This window comes from Alligator sinensis, unplaced genomic scaffold (assembly GCF_000455745.1).
Source record: "Alligator sinensis unplaced genomic scaffold, ASM45574v1 scaffold670_1, whole genome shotgun sequence".
Taxonomy (NCBI): domain Eukaryota; kingdom Metazoa; phylum Chordata; order Crocodylia; family Alligatoridae; genus Alligator; species Alligator sinensis.
The window spans coordinates 705,320-716,115 of NW_005842297.1; the positions used below are offsets into that span (position 1 = coordinate 705,320).

At 43.3% G+C, this 10,796-nt stretch overlaps 1 protein-coding gene across 1 annotated transcript in view; it reads left to right on the forward strand.

Annotated features, from left to right (window-relative positions):
• Positions 1-10,796, forward strand: part of MAGI2 (membrane associated guanylate kinase, WW and PDZ domain containing 2) — an 880,265-nt gene that overhangs the window by 359,902 nt on the left and 509,567 nt on the right. Inside the window, exon 3 of the mRNA XM_025209602.1 lies at positions 4,631-4,750. Coding sequence (XP_025065387.1) covers positions 4,702-4,750 — 49 coding nt within the window. The 5' untranslated portion in view covers positions 4,631-4,701. The remainder of the gene's footprint in view (positions 1-4,630; positions 4,751-10,796) is intronic.

Genomic DNA, 10,796 nt, shown 5'->3' on the forward strand with positions numbered 1-10,796 from the left:
TGGGGGCCTAGGATGGGAGCATGTGGGCCTTGGAAGGGGGAAGGCAGCCCCTGTGGGGGCCATTTTTCCCCCCATTGGGGGGCCATACCCCTTGTGTGGGGGCTGAATCCCCTGTTGTGGGGCTGAATCCCCTGTTGGGGGCCTGTACCCCTTGTTTGAGGGTTGAACCCCCTGTTGGGGACCTGTACCCCTTGTTTGGGGGTTGAACCCCCTGTTGTGACTGTAGGTTTTTTTTTTAATCAGGGATTTTTCAGTTTTCCAATAGGGAACACCAGAATTCCTGCTAGGGAGGCTAGTGGCAAGACCATGCCTGCTCAGAGCTGCCACCTTGGACCCAGCTGGCTTTGGCTGAACTCCTGGACAAATGGGGCTAGGAGGACATGCTTTGACAGTTCAAAGCAGGCCACCACACCCAGAACATCTTCTGGGTGATTGCCACCCAGATGGCCGGGCAGGGGGCACAAATGGCAGTAGTGCCACACAAAGACCAACCCTGCAACCACAGTCCACTGGCAGCTGGCCCAGAGGGGCAGATGCCTCTACTGCTGCTGCAGCGGGTAGAGGGTTCAGGGAACTCTCAGGCCTGCTGCAGCAGTTCAGCTGGCAGAAGAGGTAGTGTCCCCAGGTACCAGTTGGCTGGGCCCCAGAAGCTCCTGAGAGCTAGTAGCCCTGAGCTACTTGCCAGGGCAGCTTTTTATACTGCTGGGAACAGCACAGGTGCTGGCCCTAGGCTCTAGCTCCCCCTGGCTAAAGATCCGGGAGGAGCCAGGCAGGGTTATTTTGCCCCAAGTGGCACAATTTGCTCCACAACAAAGTGCATCTCCAAGCACGTGCGCTGAAGCAAAAAGCCCCAGCTCAAATTTGCACCGTTTCTATTTGAGCTGCTGCAAGCACATGTGCTTGCATGTGTGGACATGCCTGTACTGTCTCAGATGAAAAAGTGGTAAATATTAAGGAGTGGAGTAGAAGATAAGAGCCATGCTTTGTGGAGGGTAATTGGAAAGAGATTACAGTCTTTGGTTCATACACGGAAGGAAGAGAGGGCTTTGCTCTCTGGCCTCCAGTTTAGAAAATAGGTTCACAGTCTATTAGGAAGTGCATAGATTTTTCTTGGGAATAATAGAAATGTGTGACCTAAGAGGGAACAGTAGACATGGAACATTCACCACGGACAGTGGTTGTGCTGGGACAGAAGAAGTTAGGCTTGTTTTGGAACCATCACTGAATGTTTCCTGATGTTCTATTCACACCTTCTTGACTTTTAAATGTTTAAGAATTTTTTAATTTTAACAGGAAGGAAGGAAGGAAGGAAGACAGATATTCTGTATTGCTGAACTCTGGGTTTTTTTGGGGGGGGGGTTGTAAAAATAGCACTCTATGAATATGTTTGGGTTTTTTATAACTTCTGATGTGTTTTTATCTCAATTCAGTCTTCTTTCATGCCCACCAAGAATATTTTTATTTAATAGTTTCATAATTAGTAGGGCGAGAAGGGACCTGAGCAGATCATCAAGTCTGACCCCCTGCCATGGCAGGAAAAAGTACTGGGATCAAACGACCCCAGCAAGGAGTTCGTCTAACCTCCTCTTAAAGACCCCCAGGGTAGGAGCCAGCACCACTTCTCTTGGAAGTTGGTTCCAGAAACAAGAAGTTGTTGTTAAGAAACAACAAACTTAATCTTTGTAGATATCATATCATTATCATTACCCTACTTATTCCAAGAAAAAGACTAGATAAAAGGCAACCTTATTGGCTAAAGTGTATATACTCAAAGTAGGATCATTACCAGGGGTCCTCATTTTCCCTGATAAAAAACTGAATTCTCTGATTAAAAAAATTTCAACTTCTCTGATAAAACGCCAAAAATCTGTGATTAAAATGAAAGGCACCCCACTCCTCCCCACATCCTCCCCCCCAGCCCTACTGGTGCCTCTCACATCCCCATCCGTAGCACCTTGGCCCTGCTCATGACCCTCACTTCCCCTCTCAGCTACCTGTCCTCCCAGCCTTGCCAGAGGGGGCCCCTAGCTGCAAGGGCTATGGGGCCAGGGACCGAGTTCCACAGGCTCTTGGCCCCAGCAGGAAGTGACTGCTGCTGCAGCAAAGCAGAGCCTGGCTCCCTGCCTGCTGTCTTCCTACTGCAGGTTTGAGGGTGGGGGCAGCTCCTCACCACTATGTGCATTCCCAGGTGAGAGGGGGGGCCTGTGCCCCCAAGATGTGTGTATGGGGTGGGGACAGAGTGGGCTGCCTGCTGCAGGCTTCTGCCCTGCTGCCCTCCCCTGGGGCCTCTGCAGCCCAGTGGGTGTGACCCAGTTCTGTAGAGAACTGTGGGGCCATGCAGGATGCTTGCCACTGCGAACTCCATGCTGCCATGGTGATGCATCCCCCTGTGTGCACAGCATCACCAAGGGTGGTGATGATGGGTCCCCTCACTGCCACCGCATGCACAGGGGACCCGTCACCAGGGAAGCACAGAGCTCAAAGTGGTAAACATGGGTGACTGGTGCCACCTTAGTTAAGGGGAGCACGTGCCCCCCCACCTGCGACCAGTCCTGCTGACTGGGGAGGGGGTTCCCCTGTGGCCAATCACGCAACACCCGATTGTGACACTGCAGCCCCACTTCCGGGAGTGGCTGAGGCTGCTTCTGGGAGCAGCTGCAGGGATCAGCTGGTGCTTGCAGGGGGGGCACCGCTGCTCCTGCCTGCCCCCCCGTCATCACCTAAGTGGCGAATGTTGCCAGTCAGGGGGTGCACCAGTGTTCTCAGGGGGTGCACATGCACCCCCATGAACCCCCTAAGCATCACAACTGGCAGCAAGCAGCTTTTCTGCATGGCCCTGCTGTGCCCTGAAGTGTTGGATTGAACCCTCTGGGCTGCGGAGGCCCCGGGGGATGGCAGCAGGGCAGGAGCCCAAGTCTGCAGCAGGCAGCCTGCCCCATCCCAGTTCCATGCGCAGATCTGGAGGGCACAGTTGACCCCTACCCTCTGGGAGTGTGCACCACAGCAAGGGGCTGGCCGGATTCCCCCACCCCCTGGAGAAGCCACCTGTAGCCCCATCCTGCCCCCTGCTGGGGCCCTGCAGCCACATGTTGTGGCCTTAGGCCCCAAGCCCCACGCACCACCTGGGTGGGCAGCAAACCCAGCCCCAGCCCTGCCCAACTCCCTCCCTCTGTTCCCTTCCTCCCCCCTCAACTTAGCTTTGGGAGCTGCTCTCCAGGCTGCCTGGCAGCCATGTGCCCATGTGAGCACATACATGCACATGGCACCTTCTACTTGATCGCCCTCCTCCCACTCCCTCCCAGCCTTTGCAGACTGGAACTCTGCCGGACTGCAGAAACCTGTTTGCAAAACAGCAAAATCCACAGGTTTCTCTGGCAAAATGGGTGGTGTCACGTGTTTAAAGTAACACTAAGTGCAATTAAAATGAGCAGAAGTACATTCAAGCAGTCTAGCATGTGTTACATGCACTTGTGGCTTTGCAAAGTTGTTCCCTTTCAGGTGACAGTTCTCTCTTAATACATACTAACTTTAAATGATCACTAAATTCCAATGACTTGTAACTGTTGCAAGTGAACCTGCAAATTGCCCTAACTGGTACTAACTTTAATAGATCACAACAGTCCAGTAATTTGCAACTGTTGCAAATGAACATGTGATAAGGTCGTATTTTGATCCCTGACTCTTCCTAGTCAAACCTGTGCGTTTCCTGAACCTGTGAAGACTCAGGATGATCTTATACACAGGTGTCTCCCAACACAAGAGCTCATGGTCAGATAGGGGCTTTACTGTTTGGTCACTTAATAAAAAACAGTTCTTTCTTTCTTCATGACAAATTTTACTTTTGAATGATGATTAGCATTCTTCTGTGGAGCTCAGGGGCAGCAGAAATGGACATTCTTCTTTTCTACATTTCCTGCATCTTTGTGCATAGAAAATCTTGGGGTAAAATGTATCCATATTGAGTAACCTTAAAAAATATACCATCAATCTAGCCTAGTTATGAGTAATCCTGTCTGTCCATTTTCTAGATGTGGGATTTCTCTTTGGCACTTCCCCCTCCCCTAAGAGCAATGAAAACATATTGAAAGAGATTCAGGTATAAGCCCCAGGAGCATCCCAACCTCCTTAAATTTGCCACCTAACGATAACAGAGTTTTCATTTTGAATGTTGATGGTAGAGTGGGATCAAAATAAGAATTTTAAACAGAAGCACCTTAAGATCTTAAGTTACAGATTTGTTGCTTCATGTAGTAAATATATATTGTTAAAATGTATCCTGTTCACAGAAACTACAATAAATAAAAATTGTATTTAGCAGAAGCAGACTTTGACACTGTAAATATTAAAACTAAATAACTGTTACTTTTTTATTTAAAGCCACAGCAGATGTGGTATTCATAAATACATATAACGAAAACTAATATAACATTCAAGTGTTTGGCCTCAGTGATAGCTTCTCTAACAGTACAAAAATCAAAGCAAAATAATAGTTTCATTAGCCAGGACTTTGTGATCTGGGACCTAGAACATCTGGCCCTGGATTGCAAACCAGTCTGATACACCTTGGTTAGCTTCTGCATTTAATTGCAGTTAATGTGCTTGACAATGTGCTTTTGTCTTTCATTATCAGGCACCACAAGGCCACATAAGGAGGGAGAGGTCCCTGGTGTGGACTATATTTTCATCACTGTTGAAGATTTTATGGAGTTGGAGAAAAGCGGTGCTCTTCTAGAAAGTGGAACATATGAAGGTAAGTACATTTTTAATGTTAAATCTGCTGTATGTTTTCATTATGTTTTCCAGTTTAATCGAATTGCATTAGGACATCCCATTACAAATGTGTCATTGCTACCATTATCTGAAATTAATGAAGAGCCAGATGGCAACTGTGAAAATATTTTTCTATGTAAAAGCTAAATGCAGATGGGTTCATTGTAATTTTAATACATCACACTGGCTGCAAGAGAGACTGAGAGCAAAACTAAAACTAGCATTCATATTAGGCATGCAGCTTGACAGGATAATATGTTGCAGTTGTATGAAAGAAATGTTGGTTCATTATACTAAGTACCTGAAGCAAGTTAGATAAAGTTCAAACAAATAATTGCTTATTTTGCACACTGACAGGACAGAGCCAAGTCTTCAGTGAAAACCATGGTTGCATGCTTTCCCCTTATACAATATTGATGTCCCTGTAAATTGCAGAGTGCATTGGAGGCTGAGAAAGCACTTTTTAAGTAAGGAAGGAAGGCTCTATAATGTCATGTCTGAATACTTTTAAAGTTATTTAAAATGATTAATTAATGTTTACATTTGACCAATAGATAGGGACGGGCCATGATTTCTGTAGTAGCAAATGTATTTGTATATAAAGCAGTATTCCTCAAGGAGAAAAGCTAATTCATCTGATCACAAACCTGTTCCAGAATATAACCATCCCTAAAGTCAAACTATTGTGAATCAAAGGTCAGTTGTATTCTCTGGAACTGTAATGTTGTCAGAAGGTGCATCAAAAACTAAATACTTGTCTAAACACTGCATTTCTTAGAAGTATACCAAGATTTAATAACAGAAGTAAAAGGAACTAGCTATAGCTATAGTCTAAATTGTAAGCAAACCTAAAAACATTGTCTTTGTTAAAGATGTGGCTATTTGCAAGGACTTCTGCCTGGGAAGATCCATTTGCAGCATATATAGGGTGTCCAGTTTTCCCTGGTTTCAAAATGAGACACCCTGCTTTCTGGCTGCTCAGGTGTATCTGAGCTCCAGCCTCAGCTGAGTGCACTGGATAGTGAGGGAATTGTGTAGGTTGGGAGAAAGGTTGGGATGGAGGGTCCCCCGGAAAACAAAGGAAAAGCAATCATATGACCAAACCAGCAGGATGCCTATGTGTTTAAAATGGGAATAACCTAGTGAGACTAAAATGTATGGTCACCCTAAGGAAATGGGCCAGTCTTTTGTACCATGTGAAATGAATTGCAATAGACTTCTTGTCCTGATTTTGTCCCTATCAAGAAAAACATCTCAAGATAAATAAGGAGTTGTTCACACCAAAGAAAATCATTAGCAGTGTTATAAATAGCCGGAAGGAAACTAATCCTCTCACCTAATCAGCACAAAGTACCCACTGGAAAGTAAATAAATGTTGATAAAGGGTTCAATCAATACACAAATTGTAGCAAAGAAGAGTTCCCATTAAAGGAGGTCAAATAATTGGAAAAATGTATCTTTTCTTCCTCTCTCCTTTTTTATCAGCCTGACATCTGTAGAGGTAACTTTTGTGAACAGTAACACAAAGGTAATACCACAACATTGCAAATGCTCGTTGTATATTGAGCTATTCTTGCAGGTCTTTTTACATTACATTAGGCTATTGATACTTGTATTAAAGTTGCATAAGTTTAGCATGGGTCTGTCATTGACAATGTAATTTCACTAGTTTATAGCAAAATTGTAGAGAATGACTTGCTTGTTTAAATTAATTCATAATGCTTTTGCTTCCCTGGAGGGGTATGGAGAAGCTTTTTTAATACAAGCTAGCGGAGGCTGAGTGGACAAGCAAGGTGAAATGTTGTGAATTAGTTGGTTGGGAGCTCTGTGTAACTGCTGAGAATGCAGCTGAATAAGGGCCGAAGTTGTGACCACACGGTATCTCATATATTATTCCTTGACTGTAGAAGTGACAACAAGCTCATCAAAGTGAACAATTCAAAAACCAAAGATACACCCAGTAGGATGTTGCTAAGACTCACTGGCTATAGTCTTCCCTGCAGTAGTATAACAAAGGAGGGGGCAGAAGTGAGTGGGACACAAGTGCAAGGTGCCAACCCCAGTGGGGAGTGAAAATATAGAAGCATCTGTGCTGCCCGACCAGCCTCTGCTGCGCTGACAGCAGCATAGGCAGTGACTGTCCCATATGGTACTGCTGCCCAGGGCACTCAGGCATCATGTTATGCCTCTGCTCCTCTGTTCAATACAGTTTTGTTGGAGTTGACGATTTATTATTTTTTCTATTACAGTAATGGCCGGAGGCTCCGGTTATGCTTCATTGTGCTACATTCTGTACAAGCAAATAATGCAACCTGACCCCTTCCCTATACAACTTAAAATCTGAAAGTGCAATTTTATGCAATCTCAAAATGGTACCATAATATCTGCCATTTTCTTCTGAGCCACACATTGCTCTGTTCATTGCAAGTAAAAAGATCTGAATTCCATTTTCACAGCTGAGTGAAGGTCCATGTGGCCAACAGATGTTAAAAATGGCACTCATTAATTCCTAGATGATGCTAAATTTGGTATTACATGCACAGATCAATGAGACACAAAAACAAATGAAGTATTGTGGATGGGTAAAAAAGGCAAACTGTGTGTGTGCCTATGTGTGTATGCTCTGCTCTTTGCCTTTCAAACGGAAAGGCCTGCCTCAGTACATTGTCAACATCCTGATCTGTCAAAACCTGTTTACAGACTATGTTCATGGATCAGTGATTTGATAGACCTTTCCCATCTCCTTGTTATGTCAACACAACGTTTTAGTCTGTACAGTAGGTCCATAGACTTAAAATCCTTCTGAAATGCATGTTGTAAAAATGTTTGTATGTATAAATAGAAAGGTAACCATGTAGCTTTCTTCCATATCACAAATGTTATATAATTGAAGGTTATTGGTTACAAGACTTCATTATAAAACATAAGCATAAAAGGATTTGAGGTACAATGTATTTAGTCTGTAAATAGCTTTTTTAGAAATGGTATATACAAGAGCAGTCCTAGGAATGACAAACAGTGTCCAGGATATAGTTATTATAGATATTTATTATAGAAATGAATGTATATTGCTGAGAACCTGCAAAAGCATAAAAAATATCCATTACAAATATATTATGTATAGAAGAAATGACTTTATATAAAAAGGATTTAAGCCTTGTAGAGAAAAAAAAATACAAGCATAGGAAGGCTTGTTCATGGCTGTGGGAGGGTGAGAAGAACGTGATGGAATGCTTAATAAATCAACTAAGTTAATTTAGCCACACAACTCTGTCTAGCATATTGTATCCAATATTAGTCTCTTTTTTCGCCTCCCTAAGAGAGACCATATTCATAATAGCAATGCCATTATGCATCTAGCCTGCCATAATGTCTGCAAGAAAAGTCTGCAAGAAGTAATCATTTTAGTGGCTGTGCTACTTGTACCACAGAAATCTACTTTTTGTCATTTGATGGGTTACTCACACAGTCCAAAATTTGATCTTTTTTATCTCTATGCAGGGTAAAATCTTAGTTTCATTGAAGTCAACGGAAAAATCCCATTGATTTAAAAGGGGTGCGTCTACACAAGACACTAACTGTGCAATAGCCTGATAATACTGCACAGTAGCACGTCACAGCACAAGCAGTGCTAATATGCTACTGCGCACTATAATTAGGCTGCTGCACAACAGGGTCACTAAAAAGGCACGCACCAGCACCAGTTACAGCACATTAATTTAGTCCTTGATTATACAAATACTAGACTTAACACTCAGTAACTATGGCGTATTAATGAACTTTTAGACGTGCCAAAGGGGTCAGGATTTAATTAATTTTATTCTACTGTTTGAGTATTGGTTGGCAGTAGTGTAAGTATTAGTTAGAATTTCTCTTTTAATCCAGAACTCTGGAATAAATGGATGTACTTGAAATAAGAGGGCGGTATATTTACTTTAAGGTAGACCTTGTGCTTAAATCCTTTAATGAAATCCCAATTTACCATTTTCCCCCCTAGAAATGGTTGTAAAGTAATGGCTGGCATCTTTGTGTTTGTAGCACTACGGAAACATTCTTGTGATTGTACCTTTCTGTGTATATGCTTACTGGCAACACTTTTTTTAAGAGTGGCAGCAAGTCCCAATGAACACAGTGCTGTCCTCAGTGCCCAGGAGGTATTATGCCATGCAGAGAGAAAGGGCTAGAACCTACATCTCCTACTTCCCAGCAAAGCTTAGGTATTATCTAGACTTCTCCAGCCTTCCTGTTGAGGCTGCCGTACCACATCTGTCATTTAACAGTCATTGGTCAAAATGGATAGAGAGCAATGGGGAAGTTTCTGCCCCATTGGGAGATGAAAGTGCCAGCTAGAATCCAGGGCCCTCTCCTACCCAGGGCAGAGTCCGTCTTGCTGAGCCTTACCCCCTGCTTTCTTCTTTTCCTCCCTTCCTTCCCTCCCTTGCATGATGAGCAGGCCAGCTTAGAGGGGAAGGCTGGAGATGGTCTGTGTAATTCCTAGCCTGTGGCATGGTGGTTAGGAGAGTGCAAGGAAGCAGGAGATACAGGTTCAAATCCCCTTGGTAAGGAGAGCTTAGGACCTGTGTTTCCTACTCCCTAAGCTATAGGGCTACAACATACAGGGCCCATCTCATCTTCTTCTGCCAGTGTCTAATACCTGCAAGTTATAGGGATTGCCTAGCTGCTATTTCAGGAGTCATCTAGCTCATACATATACTGGCCTGGCCTGAACACAGCCCTGCTCAATGGCTGTGTGCATGCTTGTGTACTGAGAGCTGAATTATAAACTGTGTGTAAGTTCCCAGTGCTGAGTTACACAGCTGCATATGTGCCATTTAGGCGTTTAAAGTAAAATTGGATTCAGCCCCAAATGCCTTCATGCCCTACCAGTCCCCAGGCATGATTATTCTTCAGCAGAGGTACAAGTCATTTTACTTTTTGATTCAGCTACCATCTTATTAGTAGCTATATATTTTAACTGTTATCAAGATTTTAAAAGTTGGCATTGTGAGTTCTCCCATATGAAAGTGAGCATATTTATTATTATATTGTAATAATAAATATTATATGAATAATTGGCAACCTCCTGAGTGCCTTAATTTTAAATGATGGGTTAAAAAATCAATCAAGATTTGGCCAAATAATTGCATTTATACAGCACCCCCTTTCTATTATAGTGCTTGGAATGCTATACAGAAGAACTAAAGCAATACAAGGTTATAAAATACCACTTCAAAACACAAACACATTGAAGAATTAAAATGGGAAGTAAATGGGATGAAAGGATAGATATATATTGACACAGGTATAACAAGGGTCATTCCAAAGCCAGCTTTTTAACAAGGGTGTACCATATTTGAAAGCAAAGAGGAATGAAAGAAGAGATTGCAGGAGAGATCAAGATCTATACAAAATGAAACCACCAAAGCAGTAATCTAGCAGTCATTTCTCAGTTTAGACCCAGCTGTGTATAGAATCATAGGAAAGAGGGCTGGAAGAGACCTCCCAAGGTCATCTAGTCCAGACTCCAGCTCAAGGCAGGATCATCCTTGATTAAACCATTTCAGTCATAATGTCTGTCCAGACTGCTCTTGAAAATTTCCAGGGTTGAAGAGTCCACAGCTGTTCTAAATAGCCTGTTTCAATGACTGACCACCCTCATAGTCAAAAATTCCTAATCTCCAGCCTAAATTTCCCAAACTGCAGCTTGAGGCCATTGCTCCTAGTCCTTTTCCTTACATCTACAGAGAGAAGCCCACTTCCATCCTCTCTATAACCATTAAAGTGAATTTGCCTCGCATATAATGAATTTTTGGTATAAAACTTTGCATAAAAGTGAATTCAGACATACAGAACCCACATACAGCGAAGAAAACCTGTAGTTTAAAACTAACAAGAGAAAGTAGTTAACTTGTGAAACTCATTGCCACAGAAGTGGTAGAGGCACAGAGCATTGCCAGGTTCCAAAAGGGCCTAGACAAATTTATGGATAATAGATCTATTAATAGCTTTTCAACAACATTTTGGCT